At 45.5% G+C, this 23,993-nt stretch overlaps 1 protein-coding gene across 3 annotated transcripts in view; it reads left to right on the top strand.

The window, feature by feature from the left end:
* The window catches only part of usp25 (ubiquitin specific peptidase 25), a 35,982-nt gene extending 16,060 nt beyond the window's left edge, over positions 1-19,922 (top strand). The window contains exons 8-26 of one of the 3 annotated variants that reach the window (XM_069165156.1): positions 716-792; positions 955-1,028; positions 1,716-1,867; positions 3,943-4,070; positions 4,165-4,260; positions 4,441-4,602; positions 4,991-5,232; positions 5,315-5,385; positions 5,467-5,695; positions 7,089-7,337; positions 8,634-8,773; positions 11,498-11,668; positions 12,297-12,392; positions 13,798-13,976; positions 14,690-14,768; positions 14,929-15,008; positions 15,303-15,426; positions 17,040-17,232; positions 19,065-19,922. In XM_069165156.1, coding sequence (XP_069021257.1) covers positions 716-792; positions 955-1,028; positions 1,716-1,867; positions 3,943-4,070; positions 4,165-4,260; positions 4,441-4,602; positions 4,991-5,232; positions 5,315-5,385; positions 5,467-5,695; positions 7,089-7,337; positions 8,634-8,773; positions 11,498-11,668; positions 12,297-12,392; positions 13,798-13,976; positions 14,690-14,768; positions 14,929-15,008; positions 15,303-15,426; positions 17,040-17,232; positions 19,065-19,237 — 2,715 coding nt within the window. In that variant the 3' untranslated portion in view covers positions 19,238-19,922. The remainder of the gene's footprint in view (positions 1-715; positions 793-954; positions 1,029-1,715; positions 1,868-3,942; positions 4,071-4,164; positions 4,261-4,440; positions 4,603-4,990; positions 5,233-5,314; positions 5,386-5,466; positions 5,696-7,088; positions 7,338-8,633; positions 8,774-11,497; positions 11,669-12,296; positions 12,393-13,797; positions 13,977-14,689; positions 14,769-14,928; positions 15,009-15,302; positions 15,427-17,039; positions 17,233-19,064) is intronic. The other 2 variants (XM_069165157.1, XM_069165158.1) reach the window with 2 other exon arrangements.
* Positions 19,923-23,993: the final 4,071 nt, after the last annotated feature.

Below are 23,993 nucleotides of genomic sequence, written 5' to 3' on the forward strand. Positions count from 1 at the left end.
ATGATCTGCTGCCGTTGGTGCTGTCAAAGTTATGTGGTATTACAAACACTTCCTGTTTTATTTCAAATTAAAAGCCCTGTAGCGTGTTATTAGACAGAAACCCTCATTTCTTAAAAAAGCTTTGCAGGAAGGTGTTGTGACCGAAGTTGGACAATCACACTTCAGATCAATAATCGTAAACAGCTGTTGAAAATTACAGAATTGTTTCGTTAACTCTATTAAACTAAAGCAATAGAAATATACTGTTCCACCTGAGAAACAAGCCGTGTGCGCACGTCCTCCGTTAATGTGACGTGCACGTGTCTAACTGTGTGGCACTGTTCAGTTCGTCTCCTTACATAAGCATTGACTCTGAGACGGAGTCTCCGCAAGGCTAAGTGGGGTCGGCCCTCTGGCCTCTGTGACCCATCAGTCAGGTCTGGGCTCTGTTACTCAGGTTAGATAGATGTTAACCTGCATTGATGTCTATGGGAGTGGCCTCAGGGCCTGCAGGTTGCCTTTGAAGTTCATCAATGCGTGAACCCCTCCTCTGAGACAGGTCATGTCGTATCCAAAGCTCGTCTATGTGAGCAGATGACAGACATGACACTGATGTGACTGACTGCACTGTTCTTGTGTCGTGTAGTTTGACTGTGACCTCCGTGTCCTGAAGGCAGTCCTGTAACTGGTGATTTGTCCATCCTGTGTGTGTGTGTGTGTGTGTTTCGTTCAACAGCAGGATGTGAGTGAGTTCACCCACAAGCTGCTGGACTGGCTGGAGGATGCCTTCCAGATGAAGGCTGAGGAAGACAGGTAACGTCAGCTGATTAGTCACTGTGGAAAGATTGGACATGAAGTAGGACAGACGCAGGCCTGTTGGTGTTACCAGGAGGCATATTTTAAAGCATTGTGTACAATGTTTACATGCAGCATAAACAGCTGTGGCGTCTATTTTGAGGCAATCTTTTCTTCCAGGGAGGGTGAGAAGCCAAAGAACCCCATGGTGGAGCTTTTCTATGGCCGCTTTCTTGCTGTGGGCGTCCTGGAAGGTGAGATGAGGTGTTTAATTTACACCAATAAAGAGCAGAAGTGGGGAGCAGCCGGAGAATAACAGAGAAGGGAGGCATTAGCGTGGTCTGATTGCAACAGCCAGAAAGCGAGCAAGTCCTTGCCCCTAGTAATGAAAGGTGACCTTGTCTTAATGAGATGTGGTCCATCTAAAAGAGAAGAGCGGCTGCATTGATTGTGGAAGACCTTGACGGCTGATTGACATTGCGCTTATTATGCATGACAATACTGTCCCACAGCCACCAGAAGCTGGGCCAGTGGACTCTGCTGCTCACAAAATGACCTTAATGCCTCATATGCATGTCCGCCAGCAGACCCTCTTCTCCTCTGTTTTTTTGGGGCGGTGGGGGAGGGGGCGGGGGGGGTCTCATCAGTAGTTGGAGCACAGAGCTCCGTGCAGCTGTTTTAAGTAGTCATGATGAATGACTGACTGCTGAACACGTGAAAATGAGCTCGGATGCATTTGAGTGTAAAATGTCTTTTCTTTCAAGCTCTCTGCCTTTTAAACACCCGTCACAGCACTGACTGACACACATGATATGATGGCTGTCACGTTCCCTCTCTTCCTCTCCCACATGCTGACGACACTTCACCTTCAGCTAAGTGAACATGAATGACTGAACAAGTGCTCATCCATGTGTGTTTGTTGTACAATTGTGATTCCACAGGTAAAAAATTTGAGAACACAGAGATGTTTGGACAGTACCCGCTCCAGGTGAACGGCTTCAAGGACCTCCACGAGTGTCTGGAGGCGGCGATGATCGAGGGCGAGATCGAGTCGCTGCACTCGGCGGAGAACTCAGCGCGGTCTGGACAGGAGGTCAGTGCAACGCACGCCCATCACGCTGTTCACATCCAACTGCTGCAGCAAGTTTGATGGAGATTTTGGTAAATTGTACAAAAGGAAAATAATATTTTCTAGAAATGCTGTACACACTGTGACACCAATGTTCAACTCTTCATCACGGTCAAATGGCCTTCAGTTATTTTTAGTCCTGCTTTCAGTAGGAAAAAGAACTTCTATTATTTCATTGTATATTTTACCGAGATCTCCTTCAAAAACTGAGGATTTTTGAGTCCTCAACTGCAAACATTAATTGCAGACATTAATCCTTCGACCCTTATATAATATAATAATTTGATATAAAGAGTCCCTTCCTAAACCAGTATTTCAAAGTGCTTCATGCATAGAAAACAACCAACACAGAGGTGATGTGTCCACTTCATATAAATATGCTCTCTGTCTTCTCTTAATATTCAACCTATCTCATTAAATCATAACACAATTAAGGTACTTGGCTTTGAAACATTTGCTTTACATTTATTTATCAAAATAACTGAATAAATGTGTTTTTTACACTCCAAGCGATTTGGAGAGTCACATTCATTTTATTGTGACCTCACACCGACGCCTGTCAGCCCCCGTCAGTGGCACCGAGAAGACAATCAGGTTGAATAGTTTGAGATCATGTGGTGGATCCTCTCCGAAGGCCTGACCTCTTCGCCCTTACGTGACATCTGTGCTATTCCGGGTTTGACCTCTGCTTAGCCGTAGCCTGAACTACACTGTCCCTAAACAACTAGGAGCAGCTAATTACCAGTAGGCAGACGGGTACGGCACCCAGCCTTCTGGAAAAGCACCAACCAGCAGCTCGGGACGCAGCCTGAGAGACGGCTCCGCCCACATCATACAGGACGACAGGGTTCCCCCGGTGCTGTCATCAGCCGAGGGGCAAAACCCACCGTTAGTCTGGTGATGACATCACAGTGTGTGTATTTAATCTGAGATGAATATGATCTGAATCAATCAATGCAGGGAAAGACTGACTTTACGTACTTTAAACAAAGGCTTTCATTTATAGCATCATATTCATATAGGTCAAGGGGATGATTCGAATTGTTATTTTCCCTCCAAGTCTCTGATTAGAGCTGTAATTATTATTCAATTAATTGATTCGTTGATTCACATAAAATAATGAGCAGCTGTTTTAAAGGTAAAATAGGACATTTATAGTACTTTTTACATTAAATTCAAAACAGTTTGTAGAATTATATTCTGTCAGGCACAGCAGGCATGTATCTCATTCATAAATAAATCTCTTATAACACTTAAACTGTGTACAGACGTACTTCTAAAAGGTAGAGGTGTGTGATTTTCACCCGTATTTGGCCTCATGGACACCCCTCCCTACTGCCAGCAGCAGTCAGCCGGCTCCACCTGCCTGGCTGCTGCTGCTTCATGAGAATACTGAAACCACAGTGCTGTGAGTGAAAAACCTATTTGGATTCTGTGTGCAAAACCACATAAGAAAGACAAAATGTTTGTTTACAAATGTAATCATAAATTTTTCTGACCCGACTTCTAAAATGTGAAGAAAAAAAAATTGTTTCTTAATAGTAAACTGAACATCTTTGTGTTTAAAACAAAACAAAGCATTCAATGACGTTACTTTGGTGTTCTAACCCTAATGGATAAATCAAGAAAATAATCTGCACATTGATCCATCATAAGAGTGAATTAGTGATTCAAGCATGGACTCTGAAACAACATGTTACACCTGTCTGTGACAAAGAAAAGATCGATTTCATCAGCGACATGTTTAAAACCAGAGATTTTCAACATGGTTTCACAGAATCAGTCAATCCTGCTGTTTTGTAAAAGCCCAGTGAAAAAAGCTCTTTTAAATGAAGGTCTGACTCCTGAGATTTAAAGTGTGATATTTGTCACGCGTTGTTTCTCTATAACATGCAGACAAGCAGTACAGATCTTCTCAGTGTTTTATGGAAATCTAGTTTTGCTGTTTGACACGCTGTGCTGAATATGTTTTGGAAACATTAAAGGAATAAAATCTTTACCAGAATAAATGTCAACATCAACATGTAATTTTCTTTCAGCACTGGTTCACAGAGCTTCCTCCTGTGTTGACCTTTGAACTGTCAAGATTTGAGTTCAACCAAGCACTCGGACGACCCGAGAAGATCCACAACAAGCTGGAGTTCCCCTCCATGCTCTACATGGACAGGTGATAGAAACATTATCACTGGACTTTATTCTAGAGTCGATTTGTCTCTGTTGGAACTAGTCATTCATCTCCTGTATATCTTATGTGTTGTTAGGTACATGGACAGGAACAGGGAAATAACCAGGATCAAGAGGGAGGAGATCAGGAGGCTGAAGGAGCATCTGACTCTGCTCCAGCAGCGACTGGAGAGGTACACCACCAGCTGTGTTCAGCCCCGGCCCACAGAGCTGTGTAGACGGCCCAGAGAGTCCTTCCTTACTCTGACTGGGGCTTTGTTCCAAGGCCGCTTCACCCTCTCCAAGTATTTCTGTGTCCTTCTGCTTCCCTCCATCTCCGTGACACTCTCACTTCCTTCCCTCTGGTCTCTCAGGTATCTGAGTTATGGCTCTGGCCCCAAGAGGTTTCCTCTGGCAGATGTCCTCCAGTATGCCATGGAGTTTGCCTCCAGTAAGCCTGTATGTACCTCCCCAGTGGAGGACATTGACACATCAGCGCCCCCCGGTGGAACGACGGGACAGCAGTTGGCCCCCAGGCAAGTTACTAAAACACATAGCTGCTGCTAGCGTGGCAGCTCTAAATTTAAATAACGACAAGGAGGCGAGAGATTTTTTATTATTTTTTTTTTTTTCCATACATGTTTGATGGAAATCATAAAATAGTGATTTGAAGAGTTTAATTTGAATAATCCTTTTACCATTTCTTAAGATGAGACACACCCTGATTCAGACATGCATGCAGCACTGTGGGTCTGCGGTCGGCCTCGATCAGAGCTCGTGCTGCAGCTGCATTATCTCAACTTCTGTTGTGATATTATTTTGAACTACATATAGCTGCTATCAGATTCTTTGAATCTTGCCACTTGTTTATTCAGGTTTTATTGAAATATCTTCAGTTGATATTGTATATGTTTCCTCACCCAGCAGCGCAGCTGAGCAGGACTCCTTACCTGCCCCAGAGAGCTCCAGCCCTGCTTCAGGTCCCACCTCAGGTCCCAGTGCAGCTCAGCAGCAGAGAGTTCCCATTCACAAGCCTTTCACCCAGTCCCGGCTACCCCCCGACCTGCCCATGCACCCGGCCCCGCGCCACATCACCGAGGAGGAGTTGAGGGTGCTCGAGGGCTGCTTGCATCGCTGGAGGAGTGAAGTGGAAAACGACACCCGAGGTACGTGGACGTGCCTCCCGTCCGCAGCTGATTCCTTCAGTACGTCACATGCTAACATGTTGTGTGATGCTCCTCCCACCAGACCTGCAGGGCAGTATTACCAGAATCCACAGAACCATTGAGCTGATGTACTCTGACAAATCTATGATGCAGGTGAGCAACTCTCAAAAAAACAACACATCGACTGCTTCCTTTTTATTATCAGCTTTTAAAATCGTCATTGTATTTTTCCAGGTTCCATACCGGCTCCATGCGGTGCTGGTCCACGAAGGCCAGGCCAACGCCGGCCACTACTGGGCTTATATCTACGACCTACACCAGCGCTGCTGGATGAAGTACAACGACATTTCCGTCACCAAGTCGTCCTGGGAGGAGCTGGTCAGGGACTCCTTTGGAGGCTACCGCAACGCTAGCGCCTACTGCCTCATGTACATCAATGACAAGAAGCCATTTCTCATAGAGGGTAAGAATGAACTGATGTCCAGTCAGTGGTGGTGTTCACGTGTTTTGTTTGGTGGGTGACCATTTCCTGTTTGTTCCTCAGTAAGTGATCCTCATATGAGTGTCAGCCTGCAGCTGATCGGCCTTGTTGAGCAAACTATCTGTGGCTCATTGATACTAGCAGCTTATATTGTAAGGCTGCTGGGATCATTTGGTCACATGGACAGGGGTGACATGTACAATCGAAGCTGATCCATAAGGGCTGCACCCACAGCTGAGAAGCCACAAGATGATACAGTGGCAGGCAGGTGAAAACAGAAAGTGCAGCTGAAACAAAGAAGGATGTATTTCAACTTGAGTGGTTTTTTTTTTTTTTTTTTTTTTTTTAAATTTTATTTCACTTTATTAATCCCCAAGGGGAAATTTCTTCTTCTGGTTACGACAGACCGTTTCTAAAAGAGTTCGTAGCTTCAGGTCTGTAAAATGGTTCTGATCCAGAAGTGTCTTCAGCTGCAATACCAGCGAGTGCCACTAGAGGTCGGCTCCAAAAAGCCTCCGGCTCCATAGACTCCCATTCAACTTCTCTCATCATCTCTTAATCACAACATAGGTTATTTCATGGTACTTAACATGTTAAACTTCCAGTAGAACTTTACAGCGTAAAGGCTTCATAACGTTCACAAACGACCTCACTGCTGGTTGCTTCTTGGTGGTTAAGTTTCCTTAGCTGAGGTACAACCTAATGTTTGCAGCAACCTCTTCAAATATTAAGCATAAAACTTTGAAAATGCACAATGACAGCGTACAGCAGAAGTTATGTGATCATCAGCATCTCTAAAAATCAGCTTCTCCTGTAATCACATGGAAGGAGCTCGAGCCTGATGAGCAGGAAAGTTGCAGTGTGTGCTGAGATCAACAAGGAGTATCCCTCCTCAAAGAGGAAATGCTTCTTACAGAAATCAAATTATACATTTTCTCTAGAAGACAAACATGCTGCTGATAACCTGTGATTATCCATTGTTGTCTTTTCTTATGTGTGATCTGAGTTTTGCTCTTTGCCCCCTGATAAGTCTCTCACTCCTTAATTTGATCATGAATATATTCACATTTGATGGTAAACGAATTTAAAACATTACTTGGATAATAAAGATTCATCTTTTTACTTTATTGCACAACAGCGACTCCACTTCTGGCATCGGTGCTCCATTACACATGCATATTCAAACATTTGTCGGTTTCTCTCTCTGTTTTGTAGTTCAACCATTTTTCTCAAACGTGACTCCAGTTACTGATAAAGCCTGCTGCTTATTTCTCAGCTGAAGAACTGATTCAAAAACACATTTAATAAGCTGTCGTGTTTCTTATCAGACATTTTGTTGACATTATGTTTGTTGTTCCTTCCGCTCCTCCTGCAGAGGAGTTTGATAAGGAAACCGGCCAGATCCTCAGCGGCATGGACAAGCTGCCTCCAGACCTGAAGCAGTATGTGAAGGAGGACAACGAGCTGTTTGACAAGGAGATTGAGGACTGGGACATGCTGCAGGCCCGCAAGGCCCAGCAGGAGAAGCTGGCCTTGGCGGCAGCAGCAGCAGCATCCAGCACGTCCACCTCCTCTCCCTCCCCTCAGCCCATGAGTATCGAGTCCAGCCCTCCAGACAACGCAGGTCATCTTCATGACACTCTGAATACAGACGAGAATACTTGATAGAGAATCAATACTTGGTAGGACGATAAACACAGATCTGATGTTCCTCGGAGATTTACAGGAGAATAACCTTGAAATATCGTTGAGCATCCTTAAAACACGTGACTGTATACAATATTCCTCCATCTATATAAACTATACTGCTAGTTTAAAAGTGCGCTTCATGTTCTGCATCGATATCACAACACTAAATGCGTCCCTCCAGGATTTTGCAGTTTTTTTGTGATTGGGAATATTTGGTTTTGCAGCAGATTTTCTGACTTCTGTCTTTTCAGTGAGGTTTTTGCATAAAATTGTGGGAATTACAAAAAAAAAGCAAGTCCAGAAAGAATTTTTTTTTTTTTAACAACTACCTGATAAAGTAATATATGTATAATTACTTCTTGTGATAACAATCATGCTGCACATCACAGAAATATTTTAGTTCTCATCTTTTTATATTTATTTAATGAACTTAGAGGACCGTGGAGATAAAAGGTCCTAAAAGCTGCGTATGTTTCCAGAACAGAGCGTCTGTGACTGGAATATAGAAACAAGGACGACATCAGCTGTCAAAATAAGAGCTTTAGATGCTGTTTAATTCATGTTCATTCAACACATAGACCTGCTGGATGAAACCAACAAAGAGACGTCTCTGACAACTGGACGTGTGGAGAAAACTCATTTAACATCCAGTAATATGGAATCACTTCCTTTGATCACAAACATTTAATCATCATTTTAATGTGAAGAACACATTTCCCACAAACCACGTCACTTCCTGTTTCTCCAGTTTTATTTGGAGATGAAAACAGGAGCAGAGCCTCTCTGATTGTAAATGAGGAGTTAGTTTTGTTAATAAGGGCAGTTTTGTTTGAAAAGATTTACTTTATATCGTTAATACGTTCAACACGGGCAGCACAGTGGTGCGGTGGTTAGCATTGTCACCTCACAGCAAAAAGGTTCCGGGTTTGAATCCGGTCCTGGGCCTTTCTGTGCGGAGTTTGCATGTTCTCCCTGTGCTTGCGTGGGTTCTCTCCGGGTGCTCCGGCTTCCTCCGATTCGTTTGCTTGCGTTAACTATTGCAATTGCAAGATTGTGATTTCCTGCGGGGACTGCTAAATGTATTTCATCTGAATCATGGTGGCCGCTGCGTGGTGAATGGAGTAGTTGTTACTGGGTGTAGAATTTAAACGGATACCGTCATGGAACCCAAGTCAACTTTAATGCTGTAATAAATGTGTTTGTGCCTGACACTGATGTTCCTGTCCTGCAGCCCCCCAGCAGGAGCCGGAGTACATGGAGCAGCCGTCACCCACCAACGACTCCAAGCACCTGCAGGAGGACACAGAGAGGGCCATCTTCAGGGCCGCCGCCGAGCAGCAGGAGAGGAGCCCCGAGGCCCTGCTGAACGCCGTACGTAAAACATGTCCAGAAGACTCAGTGGGGGGGTCTCTGCTGCCGTCCCCACTTTATACACGTCAGTTTGATGATTTGATGATGATGATGATGATGATAATCAATCAGCTGAAGTGTGTCTACCCGGGTTTTTATTTATCATGACTTGAGTATCTAGGAGTAGTTGTTGCCGGCCCAATTGTATTCATTAGATTTCATGTTTTCCCTTCGACTGGGACCCTGAAACTTTGATCTCTCACTCACTCAGTGACACCTTTATTTTATAGCTCTGGCCCAACATTAAATATTGTATTTATATTATTTACCTAATTTATGAGCCTCCGTTTCTTTTCAGCTTTGTGTGAGAGTGTTGACGGTCGCGCTAGTTTCTGTCCTCTGATCTCTGTGTGTGTTTCACTGGGGGCGGAGCTTAACCCTGCCTGTCCCCCCTCCGTTACACTGACAGGTGAAGGAGAACGAGGGAGATTGTCCACTTGTTCATCGATACTTTCTCTCGGACTGATTACAAAATAAATAAATAAAAGATGCTGATTGCTGGGTGAATGTACCTGAGCGGTCCACGTACGTTTATGTGAAACGCGGCGGTGACAGAGAGCTGGGTTTGTTTGGGAGGTTGTTGTTTGTAGTGATGAAGTCACTTTTACTCTCATAGTGACGTTTTCAGCCTCAGTGGGAAGTTTATAAACCAACATGTTCCTCAGAGACCAGGTTCCCCTGCAGCTGGTGAACGTGGTGCAGCGTTGTACAAACAGCTGAGTACTTCCTCTGCTTCCTGAGTTTCTGCATCGACCAGGAAGTGAGGATCTGTGGAGCTCATCTCTTCCACTGAAACAGTGACGTGATCTTCCACGAGGGACGATTACAGCCACTAAACATAGTTTTATCTTTTAGAGACATGATTGAATAATTATGAAGGATTCTTTCATCACAATCTGATGCTTATTACACGTTCAACCTTCATCATCACGTGGTGAATCAAGTTGATCTGTCAAACTCACTCACTCTCGCTCTCTCTTTCACTCTCTCTATCTACAGTGGTGTGAAAAAGTGTTTGCCTCCTTCCTGATTTCTTATTTTTTTGCATGTTTGTCACTTAAATGTTTCAGATCATCAAACAAATTTAAATATTAGTCAAAGATAACACAAGTAAACACAAAATGCAGTTTTTAAATGAAGGTTTTTATTATGAAGGGAGAAAAACAATCCAAACCCACATGGCCCTGTGTGAAAAAGTGTTTCCTCCTAAACCTAATAACTGGTTGGACCACCCTCAGCAGCAACAACTGCAATCAAGCGTTTGTGATAACTTCCAATGAGTCTTTTCCAGCTGTGGAGGAATGTTGGCCCACTCATCTTTACAGAGTTGTTGTAATTCAGCCACATTGGAGGGTTTTCCAGCACCAACCTCCTTTTTAAGGTCATGTCACAGCATCTCAAGAGGATTCAGGTCAGGACTTTGACGAGGCCACTCCAAAGTCTTCATTTTGTTTTTCTTCATCCATTCAGAGGTGGACTTGCTGGTGTGTTTTGGATCATCGTCCTGCTGCAGAACCCAAGTTGGCTTCAGCTTGAGGTCACGAACAGATGGCCGGACGTTCTCCTTCAGGATGTTTTGGTAGACGGTAGAATTCATGGTTCCATTTATCACAGCAAGTCTTCCAGGTCCTGAAGCAGTAAAACAGCCCCAGACCATCACACTACCACCACCATGTTTTACTGTTGGTATGAGGTTCTTCTTCTGAAATGCGGTGTTACTTTTACTCCAGATGTAACGGGACACACACCTTCCAAAAAGTTCAACTTTGGTCTCGTCAGTCCACAGAGTATTTTCCCAAAAGTCTTGGGGATCATCAAGATGTTTTCTGGCAAAAACAAGACGAGTCTTAATGTTGTTTTTGCTCAGCAGTGGTTTTGGTCTTGGAACTCTGCCATGCAGCCATTTCTGCCGAGTCTCTTTCTTATGGTGGAGTCATGAACACTGACCTTAACTGAGGCAAGTGAGGCCTGCAGTTCTTTTAATGTTGTCGTGGGGTCTTTTGTGACCTCTCGGATGAGTCGTCGCTGCTCTCTCGGGGTAATTTTGGTCGGCCGGCCGCTCCTGGGAAGGTTCACCACTGTTCCATGTTTTCTCCATTTGTGGATAATGGTTCTCACTGTGGTTCTCTGGAGTCCCAAAGCTTTAGAAATGGCTTTAGAACCTTTTCCAGACTGATAGATCTCAATTACTTTCTTTCTCATTTGTTCCTGAATTTCTTTGGATCTCAGCATGATGTCTATCTTTTGAGGATCTTCTGGTCTCCTTCACTTTGTCAGGCAGGTCCTATTGAAGTGATTTCTGGATTGAGAACAGGTGTGGCAGTAATCAGGCCTGGGTGTGGCTCGAGAAATTGAACTCAGGTGTGATAAACCACAGTTAAGTTATGTTTTAACAGGAGGGGCAAACACTTTTTCACACAGGGCCATGTGGGTTTGGATTGTTTTTCTCCCTTAATAATAAAAACCTTCATTTAAAAACTGCATTTTGTGTTTACTTGTGTTATCTTTGACTAATATTTAAATTTGTTTGATGATCTGAAACATTTAAGTGTGACAGACATGCAAAAAAATTGGAAATCAGGAAGGAGGCAAACACTTTTTCACACCACTGTATACGTGTATGACTCCTTGTCTGTCCATCAGTGCTCCATCCTTCCTGTTTCATCTGTCCCATTCTCTCTGCAGTCTCCCCCCCCTCCACCCCACCTCCAGCCTGAGGTCCAGACCAGCCCTCCACCTTCCCCTCCACCCTCCCCTCCTCCTGACCTGTTCCCTGGCCAGCGAACAGTGGAGGTGGCCATTCCTCATGTGGGGACCTTTGTGATTGAGACGGAGGAGGGGGGGTACGATGACGAGGTAGCTGAGGCCCCGGCACGTCTGAGTCTGTTTGATATATGGAGTGATATATGGAGTGAGAGGCTGCCCGGTCACATGGCTCTACAGAAGGTTTTTCACACTTGAGAAAACGTGACACCTGTACGCTGACCCTCAGTGGTCCGACCTCTCCGGCCCTCCGTCGGCCCTCCTGCGTTACTCCAGTGTGAAAAGTCTCGTCTTGCCAGTCGGCATCTTGGCACAGAGGCAGGTTGACCTTTTGCAGAACGCTGATTTCCGCCTCTTCACACGAGTCGCTTTTAAAGCGGAGAAGCCGAGACCGTCGCCTCGTGTGAGAAGTTGTTGAAGTGTGGCTTCATACGAGCGGTAGTTGTTGGTCAGAGTGTTGAGGTACTGCAGCCCGTCTCACTGCACTGAGCTGTCTGTCTGCCTCGGTGCTCTCACATCATGGTGAGGATTGTGCATTTTGCCGACTGGCTGCGTCCCTCAGATTGTGTCCCTCAGATTGTGTCCCTCTAACCGATGCATGGACTGCAGAGCGCTGTCTGGCATGTTGACTGTAGCGCCTCCACGTAACGTAGCGTTGAGCGTGCTCGTTGTCCACGACGACCTGTTGTGCTGTTTAACGTGACTCCTGCTTCCTGGGCAGACGATGATGACCCCCAACATGCAGGGTATAATTATGGCCATCGGAAAAACCAGCAGCGTTTATCAAAAGAATGGGCCTGAGGCAGCTTTCTTTAAGGTACAACCACCTCCGTCCACCTCCACCCACCTCTATCTACCCCCACCCACCTCCATCCACCTCTATCTACCTCCATCTACTCCATCCACCTTCACCCACCTCTATCTACCTCCCTCTACTCCACCCACCTCTATCTACCTCCATCTACTCCATCCACCTTCACCCACCTCTATCTACCTCCACCCACCTCCATCCACCTCTATCTACCTCCATCTACTCCATCCACCTTCACCCACCTCTATCTACCTCCCTCTACTCCATCCACCTCTATCTACCTTCATCTACTCCATCCACCTTCACCCACCTCTATCTACCTCCCTCTACTCCATCCACCTCTATCTACCTTCATCTACTCCATCCACCTTCACCCACCTCTATCTACCTCCATCTACTCCATCCACCTTCACCCACCTCTATCTACCTCCACCCACCTCCATCCACCTCTATCTACCTCCATCTACTCCATCCACCTTCACCCACCTCTATCTACCTCCCTCTACTCCACCCACCTCCATCCACCTCTATCTACCTCCATCTACTCCATCCACCTTCACCCACCTCTATCTACCTCCACCCACCTCCATCCACCTCTATCTACCTCCCTCTACTCCACCCACCTCCATCTACCTCCACCCACCTTCCTTTTCATTTCTTGGTGTAACGCTGACTCATTGTGATCACATGGTTCTGTGTTTGAGGGGAAGTCTTAAACGTGTGCTGCACAGAAGCTCTGCTGTTAACACAATTATTATTATTCTATTGTATTCGATTATTGAAATCATCTACATGTAGAAAACACCGCTGAGGTTTTCAAAAGGCTTTTTCCATTGAACTCTTCCTGTCGTCCCATCACTTTAAATGAACCTCCTGCCTCTCAAACCTCTTCAGAAAAGAAACAGTCCAAAAAACAAACATGACAGTTTTGTATGTCACCTCTCAACATGTGAGGTGAAGCAAAGACAAATACCTTTTTAAGGTGGAAAAAGGCTCAGTCATAAACACAGTAATATTCTGATGTGTGGGAGATTTTCTGAAATGGATTATAAATATGCTGAATTTCATGTGTATGAGTTTCCATTTCAGAGAGGAAATATGTGGTATGATACTTGACATTCAGGTACGTGTCCTGTGGAGACACTATGAATACATATTCAACTAAGGCTTTTCTTTGAGGAAAGATGATTAATGAGTTAATGTTTGATTCTCAACATATCAATCTGAGTCAGAGATCTTTCCCAAAGACAACAATCACCTCAAAATGAATTTAACTGCAAAGTCAAATCCTTTAGAAGTTGCCTCTATTTGATTGGAAGTTGAATAAAAGTGTTTTCAAAGCCCATTTCACCTTTTTAAAAAGAAGTTGATTTTTAACCATGACTCGCTCCAACTTTGTCTCTCCGGTCAGGCCATCAAGTTGGAGTACGCTCGTCTTCTGAGATTTGCCCAAGAAGACACGTCGCCTGAGAATGACTACCGACTGCAGCACATCATTGTCTACTTCATCCAGAACCAGGCGCCCAAGAAGATCCTGGAGAGGACTCTGCTCACACAGTTCGCTGACAGGAACCTGGCCTTCGACGAGCGGTGGGTCCAACTCTTCACTCTGCTGCAAGCTGACATTTTTAAAACCTCGCGTACCATTAAAATGTGGCCGGTTCTTTTTCTCCGGTTGTCTTCGTCACTTAAAGGAATCATGTGTTACTGGTCTAACTTCACACTGACCAGCAGAGGGCAGCAGAGACCTTCACTCTGACAGGATCTGAGGCAGTCCTGCTGGAGGAGCTCTGGGCAGGGTTGCTCATCCTTCTGATGAGTGTTCAGTGTCTTTAGTTCAAACTCAAATGTTAAGAGGCACGTTTAGTTTGAATGCTGCCAGCAAACACCAGGACTCCCTCCGTTATCTGCTGATGCTTGTGTCGTTAGGCTGTGATGCCCCGACTGTCTTTTAAAAACTTTTTGACTACGCTTGTTGGCCTCGATCCATATTCATGAGTGAAAAATTGATTTCTCCCTTCTCCTCTATTTTGAGCGAGATAATTAGATTTATGTGTGCATGTGGCCTCAATAGGAGCCTCCGGAGGAGCGTTTCACTTCTCAGCACTAAAGGAGTGATTCATTAGGCCGTGGTAAGGCCTCGGGGCAGGGTGGGCCGTTTCATCTCCGGGAGTACCTCACAATGACTCACCATCTCAGAGCTAACGCCGTTTCCTCCTCCTCCTCCTCCTTCTCTTCCTCTTGCTCTTCCTCCTCTTCTTCTTCCTCCTCCTCTTCCTCCTCCTCCTCATCCTCTCTCACAGATGTAAGAGCATTATGAATGTGGCACGTGCCAAACTGGACCTAATTAAGCCAGAGGAGGTCAACATGGATGAATATGAGGTCAGAAGTGGTGTCGTCTGGGTTTTTATATATATTTGATCTAAAACTAGATTTAATTAACCATTGAAAATGCTGATATTTCCCAGTCAGTATTACTTTGACTGTTTTCTTTTGGATTTCAGTGAGCTTGCCTTTGCTAACTGATGTTTATCTTGATCAGATGTGGCATCAGGACTACAGGAATTTCCGTGAGACAACCATCTTCATGATGACCGGTTTGGAACTCTTTCAGAAGACAAAGTATGGTGACACTTTCCACGACCCTCCTGAAATCTTTGCTGCAAACTAATGAACTCAGTCCCCCCTCTTTGTCCTTAGCGCTTTAACTTTGTGTCAGACAGTATGTTGTTTTCAGTTCATGTTGTATCCCTGCATCACCTGCAGGGGGCAGCCCCTCCCAGCCTGCTTCTCTCTGCTTGGTAGTTGTGCAGTGGGTTCATCGGGTTTATTTCTCCTGTGAAGTGGTTCACTCTGTAAGTTCTCTTTGATACAGTTTGATCTGAATGTGATTTGTGTTCATCTCCTCCTTTGCAGTTTCGTAGAGGCTCTGATGTACCTGATCTACTCGTACCAGTACAACAAGGAGCTGCTGTTGAAAGGGCTGTACCGAGGGCACGACGAGGAGCTGCTGGGTCACTACCGGCGGGAGTGTCTGCTGGTGAGACCTTGATTTATTTACCCTGACCGTCCTAACGTACAGTTTCTGGATGTGGTTCTTGACACAAGCAGCTTCACCTCTGAACAGAGCGTTCTGAGACGGAAACCTTTGTGTGAAGCAGTTCCCCCCCGTGATCCCCGTCTCTTCCTCGTCACTCCCTTTCCTCTCTATCAAACTTCCTCTGCTGAAGTGACTCAGCAGAACGAGCACGGCGAGACATTTCCCCTTCAATATTGAGCTGGGGTACTATAATCAAATTGCTTTTGCTGAGATATTGCTTTGGCTTGCTTGCAGCCCACAAAAAGATTCCACTGAAGGATTTTCATCTGATACTGACAGATGAAAATCCTCTGAGCGTTTTCATTTCGCTCCCACCGAGCTGCAGGCTCTGCTCTGGTATTATTGGTTGGAGCCGGGGGTATTTGGTCCCATCAGCCTCGCACTGGTCTTTAGCAGCCCTCTCAGTGCTGCACTCAGTAACCTTACACCCGCATTGTGCTCATAATGTAATTCATTGGAGTGGGAATAGGAAGCAGGAGGGCCAGCGAGTGTAAACACATTACCATGAGACACGAGCGTGTCCTCAGCTAACCTCAAACCTCAGCTCTGCACCGCCGGAGCTCTCATCTTAGATCTGAGTCCAGATCCTCCGGCTCCGTCCGCTCAGCTGTTTACCTTCAGCCCTTGTTTTAATTGAAAACACTGCTAACATTGACACAGTTAATGTTCTTGGATGTTTTGCAAATCCCTCCTCGCAGCCCCCGATTCCCAAAAAAAAGCGTGTCGTTTCCTCCGAGAGGAGGTCAGGGAGTTTGTCTGTGACAGCAGCGCGGTTCAGGCCAAGAACCAGGAGAAAGGCTCGTTTCCACATTCATACCAGAGAGCAGGACCCACTTCAGCTCCAGTGTTCTGTCATATTAATGGTGTCTGTGGAGTTATTGAACTTTAGCTGTCAAGTCTTTACATAACAGAAGAACTGGAAAACAAGAACAATGAGACGACTGGTGGGATAATAACATTGTATGGAGTAGAAATAATAATAAGTTAATATAAAAAATAGTGACATAAGCAGAGTATGTTTTTGGAAACAGTTTTATAAATAAAAAAAACTTGTGATCCTCATTTCCCCGTTTTGTGCTGGTTAAAAGCGGCTCGAGTCTTTTGCTGAGGTTTTCAAACTGTAAGAGGAGTTCAGAGGGACAGACGGGAGACAGATACTGATGGAGGTCAAAGGGACACGTGGACAACAGGCAGGAAGGAAGAAGACTGCTGGCTGGTAAAGGATGAAAACCATCCTGGGTTCACGTAAAAATAAATGTGTCTTTTTCTGAGAAGGAAATGAATTCATCCCGTCCGGTAAACCTGAAGGAAACACTGGAGGTAAATACGACTAGAGGAAAAGGCAAGCGCCCCTGATTGAATCAAAACTCCTACACCTCATAAGTGATCAAATTTAAACAGGTTGTAGCCCACAGCTGACTGTCTCCATGGAAACGGTGTACTTCCTGTTTAGGTCCCTGAGAGGCTGCAGTCGTGGGGACTGCTCAGGAAATCATGTTCATGTTTCTGTGACTAACAATCTAAGACTGATCAGTGCCCTCCCTCCCCCACAGAAATTAAATGAGCAAGCAGCCGCCATGTTTGAGTCTGGAGAGGATCCGGAGGTGACCACGGGCCTGGGCATCATGAACGAGCTGGTGGTGCCCTGCATCCCGCTGCTGCTGGTGCACGACGCGCAGAGGGACCTGCTGGCTGTGGAGGACATGAGGAACCGCTGGTGCTCCTACTTGGGCCAGGAGATGGAAGGTGAGTCCTTCAGGGACCGGGACCAGCCTGTTACATATTTCTGGAGAGGTGGAGGCTCAGGTCACCGGTACATTCCCCGGTACTTCTGCCGAAGAGCACCACAACCGGACCGCTGCTCGGGTCACACATCGGAGCAGCTTCCAGGCGGTTTCCACCACAAACCTGAAATATTATGAGCAGCTGGATCTGTGAAGTCATCAAAGAGGTCAAAATCATGATGATGACGACACTTCATGTCCCCATTTATTAAAGTGTCATACAAACCTTTAATAAACGCTTCATCAAACACAATAATGTTTGGAAGCAGCCCTGAGGCCATATTTAAGTATTTGTTTATATACAGCGTGCGTCAACCATGATAAATTCATGAACCTATGAATACATATTTTATAGAACTACAACTTTTACATTACATTTCATTTATCTGACTCTTTTATCCAAAGCGACTTACAATAAGTTCATTTCAACCATGAGGGTTCAAAACCAGAACAACAGGAATCAAGAAAATACAATTTCTTCAAGAAAGACAAACTTCAAAATGTTAAAAGTAAGTTCCTCTACTGTTCAAGGTGAAGTCTGAAGAGGAGTGTTTTTAGTTTGTGGTGGAAGATGTTCAGAGTTTCTGCTGTCCTGATGCCGGTGGAGCTCATTCTACCATTTAGGAGCCAGGACAGCAAACAGTGGTGATTTTGTAGAGAGTTTAGTTCAGTGAGGAGCAACAAGCTGATTGGTAGAAGCAGAGTGGAGGGAGGGGCTGCATCTGCCAATCTAAGCTCTCTCAGCAGCCTGTCCTCCTGTCTACATCTACATTATAGTGGTTCAAAGATACGTTTTAATAGTTCACTGATTAATCAATTCATTCATTTTACAAGAGTGACCCTTCTGCTGCCTGCACACTGGCCTCAGGTCTGTTTTCTGTCTCGTTCTTCTGACTGACATATGTGGAAATTTGCCTCCAACCTTTACTTGAACTCACGGATGAAGTTTTTAGATTTTGGTCACTGTGACCTCACAAAACTCTCAGGAGGTTACACACTAATTATGAAAAAGAAATTCACTCAAGTGTATAAAATTATGACATCATATACAAAAGGTCAAAGGTCACTGTGACATCATAATGTTCTCCTTTCATTATTCCAGCACCATAACTGTGATGTGGTCACATGTTGAGCGGCTGACACCTTGAAACTGCTGATTGTGTCGATGTTCTGCGTGTCGGGTGAAACGTGGACGTGTGAAGCGTCCACGTTTCACCCCGGCGTGACGTCACCCTCTGGTTGGGGAACTACCGCATTGAATCCTCAAAGCTGGCGCTTTAGCCGTCCACATCTTGTGACCATATTTGGAAGGTGTTGTTTTTTGTTTTGTTTTGGAGCCCCTAGTGGCCCTTAGTGTTACTGCACTGCTTCTCTTTTTCTATACAGTCTATAGTTGCATCTTATTAATTGTATATAGTTGGACTTGTGACATTTGACCTGATGTGTAGTTGATCTCTTATTTGCAGCACTTCTAATGAGACATTTTTAAAATGCACACCGAAATATTGAGAAAATGTTCCTGAAAATAGTTTCTGAGTAGAGAAATTCAGCTGCAGAGGGTCGAGCTCTTATCAGTTTGTTCCCGTATCAGTCTGCAGAGAACTGCTCATGGGAGTCTTTGTTCAGGAAGCTGACACCCCAATTCACTGCAGTTTTACAATATGATGTCCAGCTCCTTGACACGACACTGAGACTGTTTACCTTCTGATTTCTGTTCAGGGATCTATTTTTCACTCCATTGTGATTTCTGTTATTCATTCTCTGTCTGTCCGTCTGCTCTCTTCCTGCCGGCAGCTAACCTCCAGGAGAAGCTGACCGACTTCCTCCCGAAGTTACTGGACTGCTCGACGGAGATCAAAAGCTTCCACGACCCTCCCAAACTGCCCACCTTCTCCACCCTGGAGCTGTGTGAACGATTCGGCCGCATCATGGCTGCCGTCGGCAGGGTGCACGGCGAGGGCAGATGAGCTCAGAGGGCCGACCGTGCACCTCTCCCTGATCACTGGCCCGACCCCGGGCAGAAATCCATGGACCTCTCTTAACCCACGCCTTCTTTATCAATCCAGGGGTCGCTCGCTTCTAGCTGTTATTCCTCTTTTGCTGCTATAGGTTTTATTATAAATATTATTTCACTTTTATTTTAAGCAAAACACAGTAGAGGATGGAGGAGGACCGGGCGGACTGTCAGGAGGGAAAAAGAAATGTGAGAGGACAAGTTGACGGATAAACGGTGGCGATCCCGAGAGCCGAGCACATTCTGCTGCAGCTTAGCAAAAAAACCAACCTGAGTTTGATCGGTTTCCCTAGTTTATTATTGTTGTTGCTGTTTGATTCAAGCTTCCCCAACGCGCTCCTAGCCCTTCCTGAAGCACCCTCCTCTGTGTGAAGAGGCCCCCCGCTGTTCTGCCTCCCGTTTGGTACAGTATTACCACCTTTTGTTTTATTTTTCTAAGGAAGTGCAGAAGAGAGCCTTCAGATGCATCAGCGGCTCAGAGTATCTCAGACCGGTCTCGTGTCTTGGTGGACTGCAGGATGAGATGTTTTAAGTGCTGTGGTAGTTGGCCACGGACTTCCTGTGGCTTGTTAATAAACCGAGAGAATACAATTTTATTTATGGCCCTTTTAGGCCAAATAAACAAATGTTTTGCCTGATGTTGGTTTTTCCTTCACTTGTGCACAAAATCACCATCACAACAAAAACATGACACTTTACTGTGACCGGCGGTTTGCAAGGAAAGTAGAAGTTCAGTGTCCTGCTTAGAGTGTATAAATACAAGCTGAGATGTAAGAAGCGTCTCTAACGTACGTTGTGCCGTTTGGTTATTAGAACCAGGCTTTCATTAATGTGGAGATACGAACTCTCAACGCCTCCAGCAGGCGGCCCAAATAATAAAAATACAAAACGGATGCTGTTTTAGCTGCTTTAAAATGGATCTTTTTAATGATGCTATTTTGGTCTAACTTCCTCGAGTAATGCTACTTTACAAAAAAACAAGTGATGTGAGCAGGAAGTCATTTTAAAACATCTCCAAACGTTGGTTTCAACACTGGAAATGTTACGGTGTCATTTTTAAAATAGTTTCAAATGCGCGTTTTGAATTTTATTCCAAACTGCAACTCAGAACCAGGAAGATGAATAATTAAAACTAACTTTGTCTGTAGTTTGATCCAGCCCTGTATTTTCTCCAGTATATTACACGTACAGCGACGTATATACATCACCTGTAAACCTGCGTTTACTTTTATTAAATGATGTATTCGTCACTGCAAGATGCTCTTTACAAATTCTGTTTTACAAAATAAAAACCAGGAAAAGATTTACGAGCTTTCAGATCACAGAGTAGCTGAAAGTCCAGACTAAACAGGGAACAATGAGGCTGTCCTGTGTTGTGTCTCCGCTGGAAACATCCGTCCTTTCTGATCTCCTGCTGGTGACGTGGTTCTTCGCGGGTGAATTGTTCTGTAGATGTGTGTTTCAGTTCTGGGTTCTTTGTGCAGGTCTCAGAGAGGTAAGAACAGGTTGTTTGACCTCCTGCCTGAGACTGAAGGATTTGGAGTATAATCAGCCCAAGCTACTTGTTAAGGACACGGAAGCCCAAAGCTCAAAAAGCCCAGGAAGCAAACTCCCTCTCATCAGGAGATGGAGGCTTGGAGCTGAAATAGAGCAGCGTCGGGTGTTGATGTAATGTCGGGGCACTCGGCACCGGGGAAGTTTCTTCCTCTGAGCTGTCTTCTCCGGGCGGTGAAGCGGATCAGAGACTTCCCTCAGGACCTCTGGGGACGAACCCTTCCCACTGCAGACGAAGCTTTTACCCACCGTGGCTGGGACACCGGGACGCTAGCCTCCATGCCGCATGCAGGGGATCCTAGCCTGAACCACAGCCCTCCTGTAGACCACCGTATTACCTCACTTATCCTCTCACTGCATGAAGCTTTGAAAGGCAATGCCCGCTGTCCCAGGCCGCAGTGGAGGGGCACTGAGGGGCTCCTTTCAAGGGCTTATGACACGGCATGGCGTGTATTGGGAACTCTGCTCTCCCTCGACCAGTTCCACATGTTCCAACCAGAGCATGAAGGGGGGGAGTTAATTGCCATAAATGACGCAGCGCTTCATGCCTTTGGTTTGATGTGTAGAGAGCTTGGCTGCTGCATGTCCTCCCTCGTCAGGCGCCTACGGTTGGTCACTGCGGAAACTTCCTGTTGTACTGGACCAGTTGTTCGGGCCAAAAGGCAGCGAGGGCGTTGGAACGCAGGCAGCATCCGGCCAGGCTTCAGACGCCGGGGCCCCTCCGCTCAGCGCTCACGAGATCCACATCACCTGAGCCCGTCACCCTGGCAACACATCCAGACGGCAGTGGAACGCCTCCGCCGGCCCGCACCTCCCTCAGGGGTTAAGATGACCTGTTTGCTTCAGGACAAACTGCTGGTTCCAGGAGATAGCCACAGTCCTGGACAAAAACCCATGGGTTCTACTCAACATGTTCCCTGATACCAGAGAAGCCAACAGTTTGCCATCCAGCCTTTCGGCCGGTCCTTTAAAAGCTGCATGAGGACAGCCTTAATATCACTATACAGTGGGTACGGAAAGTATTCAGACCCCTTCACATTTTTCACTCTTTGTTTCATTGCAGCCATTTGCTAAAATCAAAAAAGTTCATTTTATTTCTCATTAATGTACACTCAGCACCCCATGTTGACAGAAAAAAACAGAAATGTAGAAATTTGTGCAAATTTATTAAAAAAGAAAAACAACTATCACATGGTCATAAGTATTCAGACCCTTTGCTCAGTATTGAGTAGAAGCACCCTTTTGAGCTCGTACAGCCATGAGTCTTCTTGGGAATGATGCAACAAGCTTTTCACACCTGGATTTGGGGATCCTCTGCCATTCTTCCTTGCAGATCCTCTCCAGTCCCGTCAGGTTGGATGGTGAACGTTGGTGGACAGCCATTTTCAGGTCTCTCCAGAGATGCTCAATTGGGTTTAGGTCAGTGCTCTGGCTGGGCCAGTCAAGAATGGTCACAGAGTTGTCCCGAAGCCACTCCTTTGTTATTTTAGCTGTGTGCTTAGGGTCATTGTCTTGTTGGAAGGTGAACCTTCGGCCCAGTCTGAGGTCCAGAGCACTCTGGAAGAGGTTTTCTTCCAGGATATCTCTGTACTTGGCCGCATTCATCTTTCCTTCAATTGCAACCGGTCGTCCTGTCCCTGCAGCTGAAAAACACCCCCATAGCATGATGCTGCCACCACCATGTTTCACTGTTGGGATTGTATTGGGCAGGTGATGAGCAGTGCCTGGTTTTCTCCACACATACCGCTTAGAATTAACGCCAACAAGTTCAATCTTGGTCTCATCAGACCAGAGAATCTTATTTCTCATAGTCTGGGAGTCCTTCATGTGTTTTTTGGCAAACTCTATGCGGGCTTTCATATGTCTTGCACTGAGGAGAGGCTTCCGTCGGGCCACTCTGCCATAAAGCCCCGACTGGTGGAGGGCTGCAGTGATAGTTGACTTTGTGGAACTTTCTCCCATCTCCCTACTGCATCTCTGGAGCTCAGCCACAGTGATCTTTGGGTTCTTCTGTACCTCTCTCACCAAGGCTCTTCTCCCACGATTGCTCAGTTTGGCTGGACGGCCAGGTCGAGGAAGAGTTCTGGTCGTCCCAAACTTCTTCCATTTAAGGATTATGGAGGCCACTGTGCTCTTAGGAACCTTGAGTGCTGCAGAAATTATTTTGTAACCTTGGCCAGATCTGTGCCTTGCCACAATTCTGTCTCTGAGCTCCTTGGACAGTTCCTTCGACCTCATGATTCTCATTTGCTCTGACATGCACTGTGAGCTGTAAGGTCTTATATAGATAGGTGTGTGCCTTTCCTAATCAAGTCCAATCAGTTTAATTAAACACAGCTGGACTCCAATGAAGGAGTAGAACCATCTCAAGGAGGATCAGAAGAAATGGACAGCATGTGAGTTAAATATGAGTGTCACAGCAAAGGGTCTGAATACTTATGACCATGTGATATTTCATTTTTTCTTTTTTAATAAATTTGCACAAATTTCTACATTTCTGTTTTTTTCTGTCAACATGGGGTGCTGAGTGTACATTAATGAGAAATAAAATGAACTTTTTTGATTTTAGCAAATGGCTGCAATGAAACAAAGAGTGAAAAATGTGAAGGGGTCTGAATACTTTCCGTACCCGCTGTATATATTCTGAAGGTTCTACCACCTGAATGTCCTCTGGGTCCTCAACAGCATCGAACATTCAGCTTGTAGCTTCTACGGACTGACCAGTCGGTGAGTATCGGGTCCTCAAGACACTACTCGTATGAGAGTACGAGATATAAAATATATACTGTATGTATGTATGTATTTGTCTGTATTCATTAAAGGATCACAAAATACAAACCCAAACTTTTGCACACAGTGAATAATTGTGGTGCAGGCGGAGAGCGCTCACTGATGGTTTACATTAACGCTGTCTGTTGCTGACCTGCATTCCTTCACGTCCACGTGCACCACTGCTGGGCTGTCAGCTGCCAGCTCGTCTGCTACAACTGGGTCTGCCTCCTTTTGGCCTCTTTTTTTTGGGGGTGGGGGGGTTAATTAATGAACCACATTTTCAGCCTAGAAACAGGCCTGTGATGTCATTGGCTGGAGGATCTTTGTGGGTGAATCTGTATCTAAAGTGTTCAGCATGAAAAACTGAGACTGTTTAACCCTGG

The sequence above is a fragment of the Embiotoca jacksoni genome, unplaced genomic scaffold (genome assembly GCF_022577435.1).
Source record: "Embiotoca jacksoni isolate LCO1_2020_lvr unplaced genomic scaffold, fEmbJac1.0.p SCAF_33, whole genome shotgun sequence".
Taxonomy (NCBI): Eukaryota; Metazoa; Chordata; class Actinopteri; family Embiotocidae; genus Embiotoca; species Embiotoca jacksoni.